This window comes from Anolis carolinensis, chromosome 2, assembly GCF_035594765.1.
Source record: "Anolis carolinensis isolate JA03-04 chromosome 2, rAnoCar3.1.pri, whole genome shotgun sequence".
Classification (NCBI taxonomy): Eukaryota; Metazoa; Chordata; class Lepidosauria; order Squamata; family Dactyloidae; genus Anolis; species Anolis carolinensis.
Window position 1 is genome coordinate 7,281,731 of NC_085842.1, and position 22,710 is coordinate 7,304,440.

General features: G+C 44.8%; 1 protein-coding gene across 1 annotated transcript; it reads left to right on the forward strand.

Moving 5' to 3' along the window:
• Nucleotides 1-2,570: 2,570 nt before the first annotated feature.
• LOC103281281 (zinc finger protein OZF-like) lies at nt 2,571-8,269 on the forward strand. The gene is made up of 2 exons (XM_008122546.3): nt 2,571-2,631; nt 5,908-8,269. Exon 2 carries the CDS (start codon nt 5,952-5,954, stop codon nt 7,260-7,262), a length of 1,311 nt encoding a protein of 436 aa, XP_008120753.2. The 5' UTR covers nt 2,571-2,631; nt 5,908-5,951; the 3' UTR covers nt 7,263-8,269.
• The last annotated feature ends 14,441 nt before the right edge of the window (nt 8,270-22,710 follow it).

Here is a 22,710-nt window from a genome sequence, read left to right on the forward strand (position 1 = left end):
TGGAAACCAATGTCCTCACTGGGGAAGAAAATGCGGATCAAGAATAGGTCTCCATAGCCACTTATGCATCCACTGCTAAGACACTATACTCGGAGGGCCATCATCCTCGGGCTACAAGGGACTGCCTAAGTAAGTAAGTAAGGTATATGGTAGACTCCTGCAGAGGTGAGAGGGCCCCTCTTGTTCTTCGCTGATCGTAGCATTTGCTGGATTTTCTTAGTTGGTCTGTAGATAGTTTGTAGGTTGTGTTTCTTCATTAGCTTAGATAGGAGCCCTCAGTGGTGCAGTGGATTGAACCCTTGTGTCGACAGGACTGATGACTTGAGGGTTGGGTTGCTGACCTGAAGGTTGCCAGTTTGAATCCAACCTGGGGAGGGTGCGGATGAGCTCCCTCTATCAGCTCCAGCTCCATGCGGGGACACCACAAGGATGGTAAAATAGCAAAACCATCCAGGTGTCCCCTGGGCAATGTCCTTAAAAAGGTAAAGGTAAAGGTTTCCCCTGACATTAAGTCCAGTCGTGACCGACTGGGGGTTGGTGCTCATCTCCATTTCTAAGCCAAAGAGCCGGCGTTGTCCATAGGCACCTCCAAGGTCATGTGGCCGGCATGACTGCATGGAGTGCCGTTACCTTCCTGCCGAAGCAGTACCTATTGATCTACTCACATTGGCATGTTTTCGAACTGCTAGGTTGGCAGGAGCAGGGGGTAACAGCGGGCGCTCATTCCGCTCCCGGTATCTTTTGGTCTGCAAGTTCAGCAGTTCAGCGCTTTAACACACTGTGCCACCAGGGACGCTGGGCAATGTCCTTGCAGACGGTCAGTTCTCTCACACCAGAAGCAACTTCCAGTTTCTCAAGTCACTCCTGACACAAAAAACAGCTTTGATTAAATACTTGGTAAAAGATTGCACCAAGCAAGTCCTGTTTTGGGGGTTCTTCCTCTGTTCCACTCGCTTCTCCTGGTGGCCCTTTTGTGCCTCATCCCCAATGGCCCTCGGTGTGTGTGAGGCCTGCCTTTCAGGTTCCTCTGAGGTGGCTTTGCAGCTAGCTCCTTCCTTCCTTCCTTCCTTCCTTCCTTCCTTCCTTCCTTCCTTCCTTCCTTCCTTCCTCCTGGCAGCCATTTTGTGTCCATTGTGTATGTGATGCCTGCCCTTCAGGTTCCTCAGAGGTGGCTTTGCTGCTCCTTCCTTCCTTCTTCCTCCTGGCAGCCGTTTTGTGTCCATTGTGTATGTGATGCCTGCCCTTCAGGTTCCTCAGAGATGGCCTTGCCGTTCCTCCCTCCCTCCCGCCCACCTTCAGCCAGGCCTGGCCCTGCTTAGCCTCTCAACCTGAAGGGGCAAGGATGTAAAAGATGTAAAAAAAAAAAATACTCCTCTTAATCCAAAGTCAAAAGCAGGAGGCCCCTTTTCTGTGAAGAGGGCGAGGAAAAACACCACAAAAGTTGGATCTTCAAACTGCAAAAGAACTATTTATTGCATGGCCATAGCAATGCGACAAATACAGTAGAGTCTCACTTATCCAACATAAACGGGCCGGCAGAACGTTGGATAAGTGAATATGTTGGATAATAAGGAGAGATTTAGGAAAAGTTTATTACACATCAAATTAGGTTATTATTTTACAAATTAAGCACCAAAACATCATGTTATACAACACATTTGACAGAAAAAGTAGTTCAATACGCAGTAATGCTATGTAGTAATTACTGTATGAATTTAGCACCAAAATATCACGATGTATTGAAAACATTGACTACAAAAATGCGTTGGATAATCCAGAACATTGGATAAGCGAATGTTGGATAAGTGAGACTCTACTGTACATGCATACATGCAATCAAAGGATTTGTCCCAATTTCTAAAATGGTTGTAAGGGTTTTATTACCTCCACAGAAATTAGCAAGCATATCCTTATTGGCTTACAAAGATCATTTACCCCATTTGTCTAATGTTGTCTACGTCACAAGCATCTTAACCATCATGCAATCCCATTGGTTTTCTATGCTGTAACAACATGTAATTCTTTAGACAATGGTGCTTTCATGTTACTGACCCTGACTTGTTGCAAGTATACGCTCAAAATCCTATGGGAACCGGTTCTGACTTGATGTATTGTTATTATTTGAAAGTAACTTCTTTTCTCTGGAACAACTCTTTTCCCAAACATCAGCATTTCCTCTCAAATGCAGGCCTTCCTCAAACATAGGCCTTTTGCAACTTAGGTCAATAAAAACATATGGGACTTATAGTTATTACAAGTATATTTGAAAATTCCTTTTAAACCCACGTCTCTCTCAAACCAGGCCGGACCTCCATGAGGGAGGCCTCATGAAGAGAAAGTCCTGGGTCCCTTCCTTGGTTCACCAGTTACAATTCATGAGGAAACCTGAAGCATCTCGAGGGCCAAGTTTGAATCCTTAACCCGCTCCCCTCACCCGCTCTGACTACCGTCAGGATTCAGGGCCCAAAGCGGGCAAGCGAGGTCTCCTCAGAAAGCAAGAGGGGGCGTGGCTTGGAGGGGAGGCCCCGCCCCCAGTAACGGTCGCAAGGTTAGGAAGCAACGGTTGCTCTGTCTCCTTCCTTCCGGCTCTTCCCTCTCAAGCCGCGCGGCTCTTCCCTCTCAAGCCGCGCGGTGAGGCCTCTCTTCCGCTTCTGTGGGATTTGGGGGAGGGGAGGGGAGGGGAGGGAGGAGACCCTCAGTGGAAGGCCAACCTGGCCGGGAGGGAGGGAGAGGGCTCTGCAGGTATCCCCTCCCCTCACTCCCTCCCTCCCCTTTGAGCCTGGCCAGGAGAAGGGCCTGTCAGTCTCCCATGGGAAAGGAAAACATGGGCCATGGGCAAGGAGCAGGCCGTGGAGGCAGGAGGCACCCAGAGGCAAAACATACACTCCCCTCCTCAGGAACCAAGGCCTAGTCAGGGACTTAACTGTGATTCTCAACCTGTGGGTCCTCAGGTGTCTTGGCCTACAACTCTTAGAAATCCCAGCCAGTTCACCAGCAGTTTGTGGAACAACTGGCTCTCACTTATCCAACACTCGCTTATCCAACGTTCTGGATTATTCAACGCATTTTTGTAGTCAATGTTTTCATAGAATCATAGAACCCTTCGTCTAAGTCGTTAATAAAGATGTTGAACAGAACCGGGCCCAGGACGAAACCCTGCGGCATTCCACTCATGACTTCTTTCCAAGATGAAGACGACGCATTGGTCTTTCGCTTAGCCAATTACAGATCCACCTAACTGTAGTTTTGTCTAGCCCACATTTTACTAGTTTGTTTGCCAGAAGGTTGTGAGGGACTTTGTTGAAGGCCTTACTGAAATCCAGGTAGGCTACATCCACAGCATTCCCTGTATCGACCCAACTCGTAACTCTGTCGAAAAAAGAGATCAGATTAGTCTGGCATGACTTGTTTTTGGTAAATCTGTGTTGACTATTAGCAATGACTGCATCTGTTTCTAAGTGTTTGCAGACCACTTCCTTAATGATCTTTTCCAGAATTTTGCCTGGTATCGATGTGAGGCTGACCGGACGGTAATTGTTTGGGTCGTTCTTTTTCCCCTTCTTGAAGATAGGGACCACATTTGCCCTCCTCTCCCGTTCTCCAAGAACTCTCAAATATGATTGCCAGTGGTTCTGAAATAACTTCCGCTAGTTCCTTCAGTACTCTTGGATGTAGTTGATCTGGCCCTGGCAACTTGAATTCGTTTAGAGTGGCCAGGTGTTCCTGGACAACTTGTTTCCCTATTTGGGGTTGGATTTCCCCCAATCCTTCGTCCATTTCATGTTGCTGAGGTTGAAGATGGCTTTCTTTTTGTGAGAAGACCGAGGCAAAGAAGCCATTGAACAGTTCTGCCTTTTCTCTGTCCCCTGTCGCCATCACCCCATCTTCTCTTTGCAGAGGCCCTATCGCCTCCTTTTTCTACCAACGTAAGCAAAAAAGCCTTTTTTGTTGTTTTTAATGTCCCTGGCAAGCCTGAGCTCATTTTGCGCTTTAGCCTTGCGAACCTTTTCCCTACAGGAGTTGGCTATACGTTTGAATTCTTCTTTGGTGATTTCTCCCCTTTTCCACTTCTTGTGCATGTCTCTTTTTAATCTTAGCCCGGTTAGAAGTTCTTTGGACATCCATTCTGGCTTCTTCGCATGTGTCACATTTTTTTTCTTTGTTGGTACTGTTTGCATTTGCGCCTTGAGTATTTCACTTTTAAAAAACTCCCATCCATCGTTAACTCCCTTGTCTTTTAATATTGGCGTCCATGGAATGCTGCTCAGTATTTCCTTCATTTTTTGGAAGTCAGCTCTCTTAAAGTCCAGAATGTGTGTTTAACTTGTCTTAGTTTCAGCCTTCCATTGTATCACAAACTGCAGGAGCACATGGTCACTTGCCCCTAAGGATCTGACGACTTCTACTGTATTGATCAGGTCTTCCACATTTGTTAAGATTAGATCAAGAGTTGCTGATCCCTTTGTTGCCTCTTCTACCTTCTGGACCATAAAATTGTCTGCAAGGCAAGTGAGGAATTTGTTGGACTTTGTGCTCTTGGCCGAGTTTGTTTTCCAGCAGATATCAGGATAGTTGAAGTTGCCCATGACTACTACATCTCTTCTTTGTGCCTGTTTGGTCAGCTGTTGACAAAAGGCTTCATCAAGTCTTTCATCCTGACTTGGAGGTCTGTAGTAGACACCAACGATGAGATCTTTTTGAGTCCCGGTTCCCCTGATTCTTATCCAGATGCTTTCAAGCTGGTTTCCCAGATTACAGTCTTGCATTTCTTCTGCAACGTAACTGTTTTTGACATATAAAGCTACTCCCCTCCTCTCCCCTTTGTTCTATTTCTGTGAAAGAGGTTATAGCCCTCAATGGCTACATTCCAGTGATGGGAGTCATCCCACCAGGTTTCAGTGATGCCTATGACGTCGTACGTGTGGTGCTGTGCTAAAAGTTGGAGTTCGTCTTGCTTATTTCCCATGCTCTGTGCATTAGTGTAAAGATATGTAAGCCTCTGTGACCTCCCCTTGAGCTGTTTATTTGGGATTATTGTGCTCTCGGTAATTGGTCCTTGCTGTGTTTGTGCAGCCCTCCATTTAGCCTTTTGGCAGTTCCCTGTGGTTGTGGGTAATATAGTGTTTGCCAGGCTGTTGTTCCCCTCCCCCAGTGGATCTAGTTTGTGCGCCTGATGAGGTTTGTGAGTCTGTGTGCAAAAAGATGTTTTCCTACTTGTGTGAGATGCACCCCATCACTTGCCAGTAGTCCATCCTCTTGGAAGAGTAGACCATAGTCAAGGAAGCCAAAATGCTCTTCTTGACACCATTTCCTGAGCCAGTTATTGACCTGTACTATTTTTCCGGCCCTTGTAGAGCCATGTCCTACAACGGGGAGGAGGGATGAAAAGATCACCACTACATTACACAGTTTTAGCTTACTTCCAAGGGCTCGAAAATCATTTGTGATCTTTTGAAAAGTATGCCTAGGGGCATAGAAGAATCCCCCTTGGGGTGAGAAGGGTGGGGTACAAATGTGGGAAATAAATAAAGAATTCAGGAACACGAGTCACCTTTGGCCAAGACTTCTCATTCTTGACCAGACTGGAAGAAACAATTCCCTCTGGGCACTTCTTCTGAGGAGCTGCTCTTCATCGGGACATTTACTCTATGTTTACTTGAACATGGTTTAGTAGGGTAGCTCATGGTATTTTTGGGTTGCATGTTACATCCCCTCCTGCTGTAGACGATACTATGGTGATCATCCCACAACTTCCAAAAAGTAGTTCTCCTTTGATGAGGTAAAGTTCTCTCCTCCATAAGAAGATATTCACCTCTTCTTTCTCCCTCTCACAACATTTTTGTAGTTTGCTGATTTCATTCTTCCCTTTTCCCATGCTTTCCTACTTTTTGCCTTTTTTCTTTCAAGGTGGTGATGGAGAAGGGAGTGAAAATGGGGGAGCTCCAAATAAGATGTGGCTGAAAACAGCGAGAAATAAAAAGGAAGAAGGAAGAAGCCCGAGAATAGAAGCAGAAGGATATAACGGGAACCAGTGCCCGGTCGACACCAGGGAAATCACAATTCAAGAGACAATAGATGAAAACAGGGAGATTGGAAACTATGAAAATGACTTCTTACAGAAGACATCTAGTATACACCCTGCGTGTGATGAAAAATACCAAATTGTGGACAAGCCATATAAATGCCTGGAATGTGGAAAATATTTCTTTCAGAAAGCACACCTCAACAGACACAAAGGAACCCACACAGGAGAGATGCCATATGAATGCCTGGAGTGTGGGAAAGGTTTTTCTGATAAAAGAAATCTTACTGGACATGAAATGAACCACAGAAGAGAGAAATCCTATAAATGTCTGGAGTGTGGGAAGTGTTTCTCTTTGAGATGTAACCTAGTGCAGCACCAAAACACCCACAGAGGAGAGAAGCCACATAAATGCTTGGAGTGTGGAAAATGTTTCTCCCAGAAAGGAGACCTCAAAATCCACAAAGGTACTCATACATCTGAGAAGCCATATGAATGCCTGGAGTGTGGAAAAGGTTTTTCTGACAAGAAAAGTCTTATTAGACATGAAATGACTCACAGAGGAGAGAAACCCCATAAATGTTTGAAATGCGGGAAGAGTTTCTGTGGGAAATTTGCCCTAAAGCGGCACCAAAACACCCACAGAGGAGAGAAGCCACATAAATGCCTGGAGTGTGGGAAATGTTTCTCCCAGAAAGGAGACCTCAAAATCCACAAAGGTACTCATACACCTGAGAAGCCATATGAATGCCTGGAGTGTGGGAAAGGTTTTTCTAACAAGAAAAGTCTTATTAGACATGAAATGACTCACAGAGAAGAGAAACCCCATAAATGTTTGGAGTGTGGGAAGAGTTTCTGTTGGAAATTTGCCCTAAAGCGGCACCAAAACACCCACAGAGGAGAGAAGCCACATAAATGCCTGGAGTGTGGGAAATGTTTCTTTCGGAAACAATACCTCAACATACACAAAATAACCCATGCGCAAGAGAAGCTATATAAATGCCAGGAGTGTGGGAAAGGTTTTTCTTATAAGAGAAGTCTTATTGGACATGAAATGATACACAGAGGAGAGAAACCCTATACATGCCTGGAGTGTGGGAAGAGTTATTCTTTGAGGGATAGCCTAAGGCTGCACCAAAACACCCACAGAGAAGAGAAACCTTATAAATGCCTGGAGTGTGGAAAGAGTTATTGTTGGAATAAAAGCCTTCTGAAGCACCAAAAAACCCACATGGGATAGAAGTCATATAAATGCTTGGAAGGAGCAAAGCCCTATAAATGTCTGGAATGTGGTAGGAGCTATAGCATTAAATCTGTCCTTACAGCTCAGTCATACAGGGGAGTGTGGGCAGAGTTTTAGCTACAAATCAGATCTCAAAAATGTCCAGAATCTATATATATAAAAGAGTGATGGAATTCGAGCACCGAGCAAAACAACAAAACTAAACACACTCCAAACTCCAAATTTGACCACAGAATCCATTATCCACGCCTCCAGGTTGAAACAACAAAACATCCGGTCAGAACCTCCACGGGATCCACTCACCCCACACTCCTCCAAAACAAGGGCGGGAGAGGGAATGCCCAGCTTTGCCTTTCCGCTCTCTCTGTGAGCCATCCTCCCATGACGTCACTCCCCAGCCGGCCGACAAAGGCTGTTCCCCGCGCGCGCCCTGCTCGCAAGCCCCGCCCCCTGGGAGCCGGAGCCCCAGCTTCTCCTTCTGGCTGCCTCCTTCCCCTTACTCGCTGCCATCATCAGGATCCCTCACCAGAGGACCCTCCTCAGCTTCTTCTCCAAGTCAGGGAAAACGCCAGGAAGTCACAGGTACCTCCTCCAGGCCAAATTGAATACCATTGAATAGCCTTGCAGCATCAAACCCTGGCTGCTTCATACCTAGGGGACTCCATTGTCAGCCAACTTGAATACCATTAAATAGCCTTGCAGCATCAAGGGCTGGCTGCTTCATACCTAGGGGACTCCATTGTCGGCCAACTTCAATCCCATTGAATAGCCTTGCAGCATCAAAGGCTGGCTGCTTCATACCTAGGGGACTCCATTGTCGGCCAACTTGAATACCATTAAATAGCCATGCAGCATCAAACCCTGGCTGCTTCATACCTAAGGGACTCCATTGTCGGCAGAGCCGGCCCAAGGAAATTTTCAAGTGTAAGCGAAAAAGGATTTTGGTGCCCCCCCCCAAAAAAAACCTCAATCACCGAGAAAGCAGGCTCCGTGGAAATGGGCAATCTGCCCTGCACGCATGCGCACAGGACAGATCGCCCATTTCCGCCCTACCTGCTCAACGCAGGCACAGATCAGCTGGCGATCTGTGCCTGCGTTGAGCAGGCTCCATGGAAATGGGCAATCTGCCCTGCGCGTGTCCGCACAAGACAGATTGCCCATTTCTGCCCTGCCTGCTCAACGCAGGCACAGATCAGCTGGTGATCTGTGCCTGCGTTGAGCAGGCTCCGTGGAAATGGGCGATCTGCCCCGCGCGCGTGCGCACGGGACAGATCGCCCATTTCCGCCCTGCCTGCTCAACGCAGGCACAGATCGGCTGGCGATCTGTGCCTGCGTTGAGCAGGCTCCGTGGAAATGGGCGATCTGCCCTGCACGCATGCGCACAGGACAGATCGCCCATTTCCGCCCTACCTGCTCAACGCAGGCACAGATCGGCTGGCGATCTGTGCCTGCGTTGAGCAGGCTCCGTGGAAATGGGCGATCTGCCCTGCACGCATGCGCACAGGACAGATCGCCCATTTCCGCCCTACCTGCTCAACGCAGGCACAGATCGGCTGGCGATCTGTGCCTGCGTTGAGCAGGCTCCGTGGAAATGGGCGGTCTGCCCTGCGCGCATGCGCACAGGACAGATCGCCCATTTCCTCCCTGCCTGCTCAACGCAGGCACAGATCGGCTGGCGATCTGTGCCTGCGTTGAGCAGGCACCATGGAAATGGGTGATCTGCCCCGCGCGCGTGCGCACGGGACAAATCGCCCATTTCCGCCCTGCCTGCTCAACGCAGGCACAGATCGGCTGGCGATCTGCGCCTGTGTTGAGCCCAGGCTGCAAGGCCGTTGAGCCAAACGGCGGCGGCGCAGCGGCAGCATCGGCGGCGCTACGGGGGCGCTGTCGACGCCTCGACAGCGCCCCTAGCGGCGTGCGCCCGAGGCGGGCGCTTCAGCGGCCTTATAGGTTAAACCGGCCCTGATTGTCGGCCAACTTCAATACCATTGAATAGCCTTGCAGCATCAAACCCTGGCTGCTTCATACCTAGGGGACTCCATTGTCGGCCAACTTGAATACCCTTGCAGCATCAAAGGCTGGCTGCTTCATACATAGGGGACTCCATTGTCGGTCAACTTCAATACCATTGCATAGCCTTGCAGCATCAAACCCTGGCTGCTTCATACCTAGGGGACTCCATTGTCGGCCAACTTGAATCCCATTGAATAGCCTTGCAGCATCAAAGGCTGGCTGCTTCATACATAGGGGACTCCATTGTCGGCCAACTTCAATACCATTGAATAGCCTTGCAGCATCAAACCCTGGCTGCTTCATACCTAGGGGACTCCATTGTCGGCCAACTTGAATACCATTGAATAGCCTTGCAGCATCAAACCCTGGCTGCTTCATACCTAGGGGACTCCATTGTCGGCCAACTTGAATCCCATTGAATAGCCTTGCAGCATCAAAGGCTGGCTGCTTCATACATAGGGGACTCCATTGTCGGCCAACTTCAATACCATTACATAGCCTTGCAGCATCAAAGCCTGGCTGCTTCATACCTAGGGGACTCCATTGTTGGCCAACTTGAATACCCTTGCAGCATCAAAGCCTGGCTGCTTCATACCTACGGGGAATCCTCTTTATGCCACCTTCCATGCCACGAAGAAAACCCCACTAAGGACTACGCCACAGCAACGTGTGGCCGGGTACAGCTAGTAGTCATATATAAGAGAAATAAAAAATATGTCTAGAATATGTCTAGAGCTTCCATTGGAGGGCAAGTCCCAAGGTCCACAAAAAAGCCCACATCCTCGTCTAATATCTACTACCGAAGGTTAAGATAAGATGGCACGCAGCCTAAAAGAATTGGGACTATTATTGCAAGATATGGAGAAAAATATCAAATTGGATATTAGACAAATTAATAACCAGCTTCAGGAAGTGAAGCATGAAATACATGCAGTAAAAAAACCTGCAGTCAGCACAGAAAAAGGCTGATGAAAACCAATCGAGGATTGATGAGATGGAGAGACAACTCACTCAGCTGAATGACAGATTTCGCCGGAGAAACTTGAAACTGGCTGGAATTCCTGATGAAGTCCGATCGACACCAGGAGAATTGGAGCAAATTTTGGTGAGCTGGCTAAATGAAAATAAATTAACAATTAAACTTGAGGACATTGTACGAGCCCATAGAATTTATAGACCTATGGGCAACTATCGTCACCCAAGAGATGTGATAATTGCCTTTGCCTCTGAAAAAATTGGAGGCTATGTATACAAAGAACTAAGGAAAATTAAAGACTTGCAATTCAGGGGCAGCAAGATCTGGGTTAAGCAGGACTTTTCAGCAGGAACACTTCAGAAGAGGAAAGAGATGAACCCATTGGCTAAAACATTGTTTGAGAATGGGATTAGATTTTCGTGGGCATATCCAGCTACCATTATCGTCTTTCGGGATGGAAAGAGATTTATGGCAAGGAATGCAGAGGAGGCTGACAGAATGCTGGATGACCTTGGACTCACCATGCCGCAGGGAGATTGAGAGGGAGAAACTCAAAGCAGCCACGATCCAGAGGAAGTCTTATCTAGCCCTGAAGAAGGAACTTCACTTCAGAGAAAAAAGCCTCGCATGGGACCGATCAGGGGAGAGTCTTTAAATTTAAGACTACCAAAAGTCGAAAAAGATGGGGTGTAAAAAGTAAATGGTAGATGTTAAAAAGATGTACAAATGTTGGGCTACAAAGAATATGTTAAGGAGGGGAGGGGGGAAAGAGGAACGCAGCAAGTCAAATGTATGGGAAGGGACAGGGAGGGAAATTCCTCCCTAAAACAAGGTCGCTTTCTAGGGAGGGAGGGAACCACATAGACATAATCAAGTATAATCCACATGAGCATATAATAAAATTTGTTGTAAAAGGTGATGGGTAAGATTATTAAGTTGATATCTTTGAATGTGAATGGCTTGTCATCAAATCTAAAAAAGTATAAATTAATTAAATTAGCCAAGGCAGAAGCTAACACCTCCCAAAAAAGGATTTCCCCAGGCAGAAAAAAGCCAGGCCTTGAACGGAGGAGGGAAGCGAAGGGGGGAGGAGGAGGAGGAGGAGGAAGGAAGGAAGGAAGAAAGGAAGGAAATGCAGCCTCCCTGTGGCATGCCTATACTCCCCTTGTCCCCCACCCCTCCCCTCCTGCTTCTCATTCAGTATGGCAGCGACAACACAGGAGAGGAAGAGGAGGAGGAAAGGTGAAGAGGAAATGAAGAAAAGGAAGATGGAAGGAGAAAAAGGGCAGTGAAAGAGTTCAGCAGACTTGCCTCAGTTTTCTCTTTTGCGGGCAGGCAAAGAAGGCAAGCAGCAGTACAGCCACAAGGGGAAGGGAAAAGGGGGGAGGAGGGAGAGAAGGAGAAGGGCAGTGTGCGATTGTTGTGTGGAAAGGAATGAAGAGGCCTTTTTCTCCTCCTCTCTTGAGGTGAGGGTCCTGGTCTTTAAGCCCCACACTTTCCTGCCAGGACCCTCACCTGAGTACAAGCCGAGGGGCACCTTTTCAGCCTTTAAAAGGGCTGAAAAACTCGGTCTATACTCGGGTATATACGGTAATTGGTCTGTGTATTTTCCCCATTCTCTTTAGTCTGATTCTAAATTTTGTAATAAGAAGTTCGTGATCTGAACTATAGTCAGCTCCAGGTCTTGTTTTCACCGACTGGATGGATGTCCGCCACCTTTGGCTGCAAAGGATGTAGTCAATCTGATTTCGGTGTTGACCATCTGGTGAAGTCCATGTGTAAAGCCGTCTTTTAGGTTGTTGGAAGAGAGTGTTTGTTATGCACATTGAGTTTTCATGGCAAAATTCTATCAGCCTACGTCCTGCTTCATTTTGTTGTCCCAGACCATGCTTGCCTGTGATCCCGGTTATCATTTGACTGCCCACCTTAGCATTCCAATCTCCTGTAATGAGAATAATGTCTCTTTTTGGTGTGTTATCCACTAAGTGCTGCAGATCCTCGTAGAACTGATCTAATTCTGCTTCTTCAGCAGCTGTGGTTGGGGTGTATGTTTGGACCACTGTGATGTTAAATAGCTTGCCTTTAACTCAAATTGAGATCATTCTATTATTTTTTGGGTTGTATCCAATCACTGCTTTCGCAACTTTATTATTAACTATGAAGGCTACTCAATTTCTTCGGTGTTCCTCTTGTCCGCAGTAGTAGATCTGGTGGTCATCTTTTGTGAAGTGGCCCATTCCAGTCCATTTCAGTTCACTGACTCCCAGAATGTCTATCTTTAATCTTGACATCTCACCAATAACCACCTCCAGTTTTGCCTGGCTCTTAGATCTTACATTCCAGGTTCCTATAGTGTGTTGATCTCTAGAACATCGGATTCGTCCTTCACCTCCAGCACCATCAGCTGCTAGCCTTCCTTTCAGCTTTGAGCTAACTTCGTCATCACATCTGGGGCTACTTGGACTAGTCCTCTGTTCCTCCCTAGTTGCATTTTGACCATATTCCGACCTGGGAGTCCTATCTTCCGATGGTATACTGGCATTTCTCTGGTTGTACTGATCCATATAGTTTTCATGGCAAGAATACTGGGGTGGGTTGCCATTACCTTCCCCAGGGATCGTGCTTGGTCTGATTTCTCTGCCATGACCTTCCCGTCTTGGGTGGCCCTGCACGGTATAGCTCATGGCCTCATCGAGGCACTCAAGCCCCAGCACCACATCAAGGTAACGATCCAAGCTGGAGATATAATAAAGTGAAACAAGGGAAATATGGAGAATGTATAGTTAGGGAGAGTATGATGGAAGACATAATTAAGAAAACACAGATTTCAGAGAAAGGGCTGGTGGGAGTAATATACAAAGGGATGATCAAAGATGATGAATATATCATAAGAACATTACAAGACCAATGGCAAAAAGAGGGGTACTTACAAGACAAATAATAGAGAACTTAAAAAGAGAGGCCACCAAAATTTAAAATCGAGAAGTACAAAGAAATGGAAAGGAAATTCATATGGAAATGGTACCGTACCCCAGCACAATTAGCAAATATGATCAGGGATAAAATTTCAACATGTTGGCATTGTGGAGTAGGCAACGGATGGTACTCCCACATGTGGGAATGTCCATGGGTAAAAACATTTTGGATAAAAATAACGGGGAAAATAGAGGAATTATTTAGAATTTCACTCCAAGTAAACACGGAATTAATGTTGATGGGGATATTAGGGAACAATAAGATTAACGTAAAATATCAATATCTATTCAAAGCTATGATTCTTGCAGGGAAGGCAGTAATAGCTTGGGGATGGAGAGACAAAAAAAGTGGAATATGGTGAATTGGAATAATTATTTGTTTGACCAGGTCCAATCAGAAATTATTGCAAATGTAACCTCTGAGGATAAGAAGGAAGATAAAATGAGGAAAATTAAAGAGAAATGGACAATATATTCAGATTGGATAAAAAGGGGCGAAGCCAATGTAACTATTGTACAGAAATGGGAAAAGTTGTGCTCAAGGATGGAGTTAAATTTCTAATGGAATTGTGGTATGGGGTAGGGGTGGGGGGAGGGGAGGGGGAGGGAAGGGGAAAAAAGAATGAATAGAATGATGATGTATTAGATATGTGAGTAGACAATATGGAAGGGAAGAGGATGGAGAAATGGGATAATAGAGAAATGATGTGTAAGTATGAACGTTTGTATTAAATGTGCAATATACTCACAACATGAAATATAAGATAATATATATATATATATTTAAAAAGCCCACATGGGAGAGAAGGCAAAAGCCTGAAATCTGAAGGAGTTTTAACTGAAATGTTAAAAGAGAAATTATACATATTCCTTCTTTCATGATGTACTAAATCCATACAGGAAAGAAGCCATGGAAATGCCTGGAGTATGGTGAAGCCTTCACTCAGAAAAAAAAATCCCCTTGAGCATGAAATGAATCTCAGAGGAGAGAATCCTCTAAATCAGTGGTTCTCAATCTGTGGGTCTCCAGATGTTTTGACCTTGAAATCCTAACAGCTGGTAAACCAGCTGGGATTTCTGGGGGCTGTAGGTCAAAACACCTGGGGATCTACGAGTTGAGAACCACTGCTGTAAATACTCAGAGGGTGGGAACAGTTGGATCCTCAAATCAGGTCTCAAAACTCTCCATGGCTAGCAGCCTCCTCCCACCAGACTCAAATCAAGAAAGGGCTTCATGAGAACCACCACTCCTCTTAACATTCCCCCCAACAACAGCAAGAATATCCCTCTGGCCAGCTAAACCAGGCAATCCCAACTGGATGGCCTCCCACGAGGGTCTTCCCCCAGAAGCAAACCAAGAATTGGCAACTTGGAAATTCCTGAACAGACTCAGAAGCGGAGCGGGCAGATCAAGACAACCTGGCAAAATGACATTACCAAAAAGAATCGTCCACCTTGTGCGACTGTGGAGCAGAACAGACAATTCTGCAGCTGTATGCTTGTCCGCAATGTCCCTCCTCATGTACAGAGGAAGAATTGTTTGAGGCTACAGAAAATGCGGTCATTTGAATTCTTCTTTGGTGAATTTCTCTCCTTTTTCCACTTCTTGTGCATGTCTCTTCTGAATCTTAGCCCAGTTAGAAGTTCTTTGGACATCCATTCTGGTTTCTTTGCACTTGTCTTATTTTTTATCTTTGTTGGCACTGTTTTCAATTGCACCTTGAGTATTTCAGTCTTGAAAAACTCCCACCCATCCGTAACTCTCTTGTCTTTTAGTATTGCCTCAGTATTTCCTTCATTTTTCGGAATTCAGCTCTCGTAAAGTCCAGAATGCAGGTTTGACTTGTCTTACTTCCTTTGTATGGCAAACTGCAGGAGCACATAGTCACTTGTCCCTAAGGATCCGACCACTTCGACTGCATTGATCTGGTCCTCCGTGTTTGTTAGGATGAGATTGAGAGTAGCCAATCCCCTTGTTGCCTCTTCTGTCTTCTGGACCATAAAATTGTCTACAAGGCAAGCAAAGAATTTGTTGGACTTTGTACTCTTGGCCGAGTTTGTTTTCCAGCAGATATCGGGATAGTTGAAATCGCCCATGGCTACTATATCTCTTCTTTGTGCCTGTTTGGTCAACTGCTGACAGAAGGCTTTGTTGAGTTCTTCATCCTGGCTTGGAGGTCTGTAGTAGACGCTCACTACAAGATCCTTTTGAGTCCCGGTTCCCTTAATTCTTATCCAGATGCTTTCAAGCTGGTTTGCCAGATTGCAGTCTTGCATCTCTTCTGCAGCGTATATAGGAATGAGTGTCATTTACTTATCTTTCCCTCCACCAGTTTCTCATCCCTTAACAGTGTTTTTTTTTTTTTGGTTAGGGAGATTTCCCAAAAATCATAGTATTTAAAAATAAAAGACAGGATACTTAACAGTAGTTTCAGCTAGCAGCAAGGAGTAGATGAGCTTAAGGAAGGGAGATACAGGGTTCAACCTGAAAGATTTCAAAAGGTTTATTAAAATATAATACCTACATTTGTTAGAATCATACAGTTGGAAGAGACCTTGTGGGCCATCCAGTCCAACCCGATTTTGTCAAGAAGCAGGAAAATCACTTCAAAGCACCCCATCCAGCCTCTGTTTAAAAACCTCCAAAGAAGGAGCCTCCACCACACATTGGGGCAGAGAGTTCCATTGCTGAACAGTTCTCACAGTTTGGAAGTTCTTCCTCATGTTCAGGTGGAATCTCCTTTCCTGTAGTTTGAAGCCATTGTTCCATGTCCTAGTCCTCAGGGCAGCAAAAAACAAGCTTGCTCCTTCCTCCCTATGACTTCCCCTCGCATATTTATACATGGTTATCATGTCTTCATAGAAAGGATTGAGTCTAAGCTTTCTTTTTACCTCCATTCCTTCTAGGTTGAAACAAAAGGAAAAATCAAAAGAAAAGACTACACTTTCTCCTTCACACAAAGTAGAGAGAGATCAGGATGAAAAGGAGGTGAAACAAGGAAAGAAGTGGAGTGTTGTGTGGTCTCCAGGCTGTATGGCCAGTGTATTCAAGCAGCATTTTCTCCTGATATTTTCAAAGGATCTGATGGTGGTAAAACAAGTGGAGTGGACTTGAGGAATTTATTTATTTATTTATTTATTTTTCAAACTTATATGCCGCCACTCCCCTAGGGCTCGGAGCGGCTTACAAGAACCGGCTAAAATCAACAATTTAAAGAACATCTTTACAGTATTTATATTCCGCCCTTCTCACCCCGAAGGGGGCTCACATTACATACATATAGGGCAAACATTCAGTGCCCATATACACATAGAACCGAGACAGAGACAGACACAGAGGCAATTTAACCTTCTCCTGAGGGGATGTTCAATTCTGGCCACAGGGGGGAGCAGCTGCTTCATCATCAACTGCGACGGCACTTCCTCATTCCAACGTCGTAAATTAGTTACATTTGCCTCCCCACTTTATAAGTGGTATCTTATTTCCTACTTGATAGATGCAACTATCTTTTGGGTTGCAAGGTCAGCAACTAGCAGGGGCTATTTTTTTATTTTTTAATTGACAGGTGCTCGCCCCGCCACGGGCTAGCCTTGAACTCATGACCTCATGGTCAGAGTTATTTATTGCAGCAGGCTGCTCACCAGCCTGCACCACAGCCCAGAATGTCCAGGATGGGAGAAAGAACCAGTGTCTATTAACCAAGTTTGAAGGATGCAATTAGCAAGCCTAAATTGCAAGTGTTTGAGTGGGATCCATCTATGAGCATATGAGTAACCAAGAAGATAGCATAGTCAATCTCTCTCCTTACAAAACAAGAGAGATTGGGCTCTTGAACTGAACCTTTCCTTCTCTTCATGGACCACAAGGAGCCATTCAGGACCAATGTTGGGCTGAGGAGACTTTCCAGGAAGGGAAGGAACAATAGATGCCAATGGGCACAAACACTTGCTGAGCTATTGTGATTATTTAAACAAAGCACTGGAACGTGTCCAGAAAAAGGCCATCAAAATGATCAAATGTTTGGAAACCATGAATTCTACAAGGATCAGCTTAAGGAGCTTAGGTATGTTTAGCCTGAAGGCTGAGAGGGAGTATGAATATCTTTATATATATTTACATATGTATATACACACACAGTAGAGTCTCACTTAGCCAACATAAACAGGCCAGCAGAATGTTGGACAAGCAAAAATGTTGGATAATTAGGAGGAATTAAGGAAAAGCCTATTAAACATAAACAGGGCCGGCCGGAGATATTTTTTAATGGGAAGCGGGGGTGCTGAAAAGCGCCCCCGCCACCCGCGCCCTGGCCCCGCCCAGCGTGCCCTGGCCCCGCCTCCCACGCTGCGTGGGAGGCGGGGCCAGGGCGATTAGTGAGGGGGGCAGGGCCACAGTTGGCCCCGCCCCCGCCCAGCGTGGCCATTTTGCCCTTAGTAACAAACTAAGGGCAAAAATGGCTTATCTGGCTGTGCGCATGCGCACAGCCAGATAAGCCATTTTTGCCCTTAGTTTGTTACTAAGGGCAAAATGGCCTAGGTGTGCTGTGCGCACGCGCACAGCACACCTAGGCCATTCGGGCCTGACTTCCTGGTCGCGGCCGGCGACCGCCCGGGCGATCGCCGGCCGCGACCAGGAAGTCAGGCCCGAATGGGCTATCTGCGCTGTGCGCACGGGCACAGCGCAGATAGCCCATTCGGGCCTGACTTCCTGGTCGCGGCCGGCGATCGCCCGGGCGGTCGCCGGCCGCGACCAGGAAGTCAGGCCCGAATGGCCTAGCTGTGCTGTGCGCGTGCGCACAGCACAGCTAGGCCATTTTGCCCTTAGTAACAAACTAAGGGCAAGAATGGCTTCTCTGGCTGTGCGCATGCGCACAGCCAGAGAAGCCATTTTTGCCCTTAGTTTGTTACTAAGGGCAAAATGGCCTAGCTGTGCTGTGCGCACGCGCACAGCACAGCTAGGCCATTCGGGCCTGACTTCCTGGTCGCGGCCGGCGACCGCCCGGGCGATCGCCGGCCGCGACCAGGAAGTCAGGCCCGAATGGCGCCCCTAGCAGCCAGCGCCCGAGGCGGCCGCGTCCGCGGCCGCCTAGTAACAACCGGCCCTGAACATAAAATTACATTATGATTTCACAACTTAAGCACCAAAACATGTTTTACAACAAGTAGACCGAAAAAGCAGTTCAATACACAGTAAGGTTATGTAGTAATTTACTGTATTTATGAATTGAGCACCCAAACATCACAATGTATTGAAAACATTGACTACAAAAACATTGGCTGCTAACAAATTGACTACAAATAATGATAGAATTGCATAAAATGAACTTACAGTAACAACATTGCTGAAAGTTAAATCCGTAAAAAGTTCAGTCCTTGCTGCCTAGAGAAACAGCTGTGGATCCAGGCGGGAAGCAGACTGCATTGGATAATCCAGAATGTTGGATAAGCGAAGGTTGGATAAGAGAGACTACTGTGTGTGCGCATACACACATTCATACACACACATATACATATATACATTTATTATTTGTTTGCTGTTTGTTTGTTCAGTTGCTTCCGACTCTTTGTGATCTCATGGACCAGCCCACACCAGTGCTTTTATTATATTGGTAGATATAGATAAATAGAAAGTATATAGATATATATATAAAAAACTATATTTATGTTGGTTTATTTGTACCTCAAAAGCTGCTACATGGTGTGATGGACCAAACATTGTACACATCACCTTCATTATCCAACTTAAAATGATTGTGAGGTCTGAACTACAATATCCACCCCATTTGGGGGGATGAAAGAAGAAGAAGAAGAAGAAGAAGAAGAAGAAGAAGAAGAGGAGGAGGAGGAGGAGGAGGAGGAGGAGGAGGAGGAGGAGGAGGAGGAGGAGGAGGGATCAGATGCAACCATTAGAGGGCAGTGTAGAGATACAAATGATAAACTATTGGCCTATAAGTATTCAGGTATTAAGTACCCAGATACAACCACAAGGGGGCAGTATATAGACAGACAAGATTATTTTGTTTACTTCACAACCTCTGAGGATGCCTGCCATAGATGTGGGTGCAACTTCAGGAGAGAATGCTTCTGGAACATGGCCAGACAGCCCGGTCTCGGGCTGTGGCGCAGGCTGGAGAGCAACTGCAATGAATCACTGCAATGAATCACTCTGACCAGGAGGTCATGAGTTCGAGGCCCGCTCGGGGCCTATGTTTGTCTGTCTTTGTTCTATGTTAAATGGCATTGAATGTTTGCCTATATGTGTAATGTGATCCGCCCTGAGTCCCCTTCGGGGTGAGAAGGGTGGAATATAAATGCTGTAAATAAATAAATAAATAAAACACACAACAACCCTGTGATTCCAGCCATGAAAGCCTTCGGCAACACATTATTTTGCTTGTTTATTTAATTATGACATTTGTATTCCACCCTTCTCACCAAGAAGGGGACTCAGCGTGGCTTACAAATTATATGTACATACAATATATTATATTATTAGCATAGCATAATATTAGTAGTAAATATTACTATATTGTACTATCCCACTATGTTGCAATATTATTAGCAATATTATATGTAATATATTATTATATTATTATATTATTATTATGTTCTATCACAATATTATGATCAATATTATATGTACATATATTATTAGCATAGAACAATATTAGTATTGTATATTACTATATTGTACTATACCACTATACTGCAATATTATTCATAATATTACCTGTACTATATAATATATAATTATTATATTATATTGTATTACAATATTATTATCAATAATATATGTACATACAATATATTTTATTAGCATAGCACAATTTTAGTATTATATGTTACTATATTGTACTATACCACTATGCTGCAATATTATTAGTATTACATGTAATATATAATATATACTTATTATATTATTATATTGTATTATTATTACTATTACTATTTTATATTATGATCAATATTACATGTACATACAATATATTATATTACTAGCATAGTACAATATTAGTATTTTATATTACTATATTGTACTATATGTTAAACCACTGCTCTGCTGAACTTGCTGACTGAAATGTCAGCGGTTTGAATCCAGGGAGCGGGGTGAGCTTCCGCTGTTACCTCCAGCTTCTACCAATCTGGCAGTTTGAAAACATGGAAATGTGAGTAGATCAATAGGTACTGCAATGGGGGGAAAGTAACAGCGCTCCATGCAGTCATGCCAGTGGACACATGGCCTTGGAGGTGCCTACGGACAACGCTGGCTCTTCGGCTTAGAAATGGAGATGAGCACCCAGAGTCAGACACGACTAAACTTAAAGCCAGTGGAAAACCTTTATCTTTCTACTGTACTGCTATACTGCAATATTATTAGTAATATTATATGTAATATATAACATACATTTAATATTTTGTATTATTAGTAGTATTATATTGTAGGTAAAGGTTTTCCCCAAACATTAAGTCTAGTTGTGTCCGACTCTGGGGGTTGGTGCTCATCTCCATTTCTAGGCCAAAGAGCCAGCGTTGTCCATAGACACCTCCAAGGTCATGTGGCCGGCATGACTGCATGGAGCGCCATTACCTTCCTGCCAAAGTGGTACCTATTGATCTACTCACATTTTACATGTTTTTAAACTGATAGCTTGCAGAAGCTGGAGCTGACAGCAGGAGTTCACTCTGCTCTCCAGATTCGAACTGCTGACCCTTTGGTCGGCAAGTTCAGCAGCTCAGCGGTTTAACCCACTATACCAGTGGGGACTCCATTATTATTATTATTATTATTATTATTAATAAGTAAAGGTAAAGGTTTCCCCTGATGTTAAGTCTAGTTGTGTCCGACTCTGGGTGTTGGTGCTCATCTCAATTTCTAAGCCAAAAAGCCAGCGTCGTCCATAGACACCTTCAAGGCCATGTGGCCATTGGCATGACTGCATGGAGCGCTGCTACCTTCCCACTGGAGGAGTACCTATTGATCTACTCACATTTGCATGTTTTTGAACTGCTAGGTTGACAGGAGCTGGGGCTAACAGCGGGCGCTCATTCCGCTCCCGGGATTTGAACCTGGGACCTTTTGGTCGGCAAGTTCAGCAGCTCAGTGCTTTAACACACCAAGCCACTGGAGGCTCCATTACTATTACCACTAGAGTTTCACTTATCCAAGTTAAATGGGCTGGCAGAACCTTGGATAAGCGAATAACTTGGATAATAAGGAGGGATTAAGCAAAAGCCTATTAAACATCAAATTAGGTCATGATTTTACAAATTAAGCACCAAAACATCATGTTATACAACAAATTTGACAGAAATAGTAGTTCAATACACAGGAATGTTATGTTGTAATTACTGTATTTATGAATTTAGCATCAAAATATCACAATATATTGAAAACATTGACTACAAAAATGCATTGGATAATCCAGAACTTTGGATAAGCGAGTTTTGGATAAGTGAGACTCTACTGTATTATTATCAATTTTATAAGTATACTAGCTGTGCCCGGCCACGCGTTGCTGTGGCTAGGACTTTATTTTTCTTTACTTTTTGTTGTATGAATGTAGAGGCGTGGATGAGAGGTTGTACTGTCAATTTTCAAGGTTGTGGGGTGTTTAGTTTAGTTGTTTTGTCCGGTGCCATGATTCCATTACCCTTTTATATATATATAGATATACAATTTATTAGCATTTGTCGCATTTCTATACAGCTCTTCTTACCCCTGGGGGGACTCAGGTTGATGTGCATCATATCAATGGCAAAAATCCAATGCCTCACATATATCTAAAAACAATATCTAACATAACAAAGTCCATAACATATAGTTCAAAATCATTAAAAACTGCATTAGAGATGAGCCACTGGCAGGCAAAATGAATGCACTAGAAGGCAAAAAAAAAAAAAAAACCCTGCAAGTCACAATCCTGCTCAGAAGGAGTGAAGAGTATAAGTGTAAGTGTGATTTATTGTTATAAGTGTAAGTGTGATTTATTGTTATAATTGTATTATTTTACTTTGTTTAATAATGTGTATTATGTTGTTATGTAATGTTTGTGTTGCTTTTAAGACTGTAAACCGCCCTGAGTCCCATCTGGGAGATAGGGCGGTATATAAATAAAGTTTTATTATACTAGCTGTGCCCGGCCACGCGTTGCTGTGGCTTATGGGAATTCTTTGTTAGGTAGGTGGAATAACAGTGAATAGCTTTGTAGCCTGAAAGCCTGGCCATTTTCTTATGTGAATCCTTGTTTGGTGAGGTGGAATAGAAAGGAATAGGCTTGCTGCTTGGAAGGTTAGGTAGTTGCCTTTTAGGGGAATTTTTTTTGGGGTGGTAGAATTGTAATGAATAGCCTCAGTGGTTCAAAGCCTGGGTGCTTGCTACCCAGGGGAAATCTTTGGTTGGCCAGCTTCAGAGTTGTATCACTGTTTCAAAGCCTGGTCGCCTTTTACGAAGGTTAATCTTTTATTGGTGTGGTGGAATTGC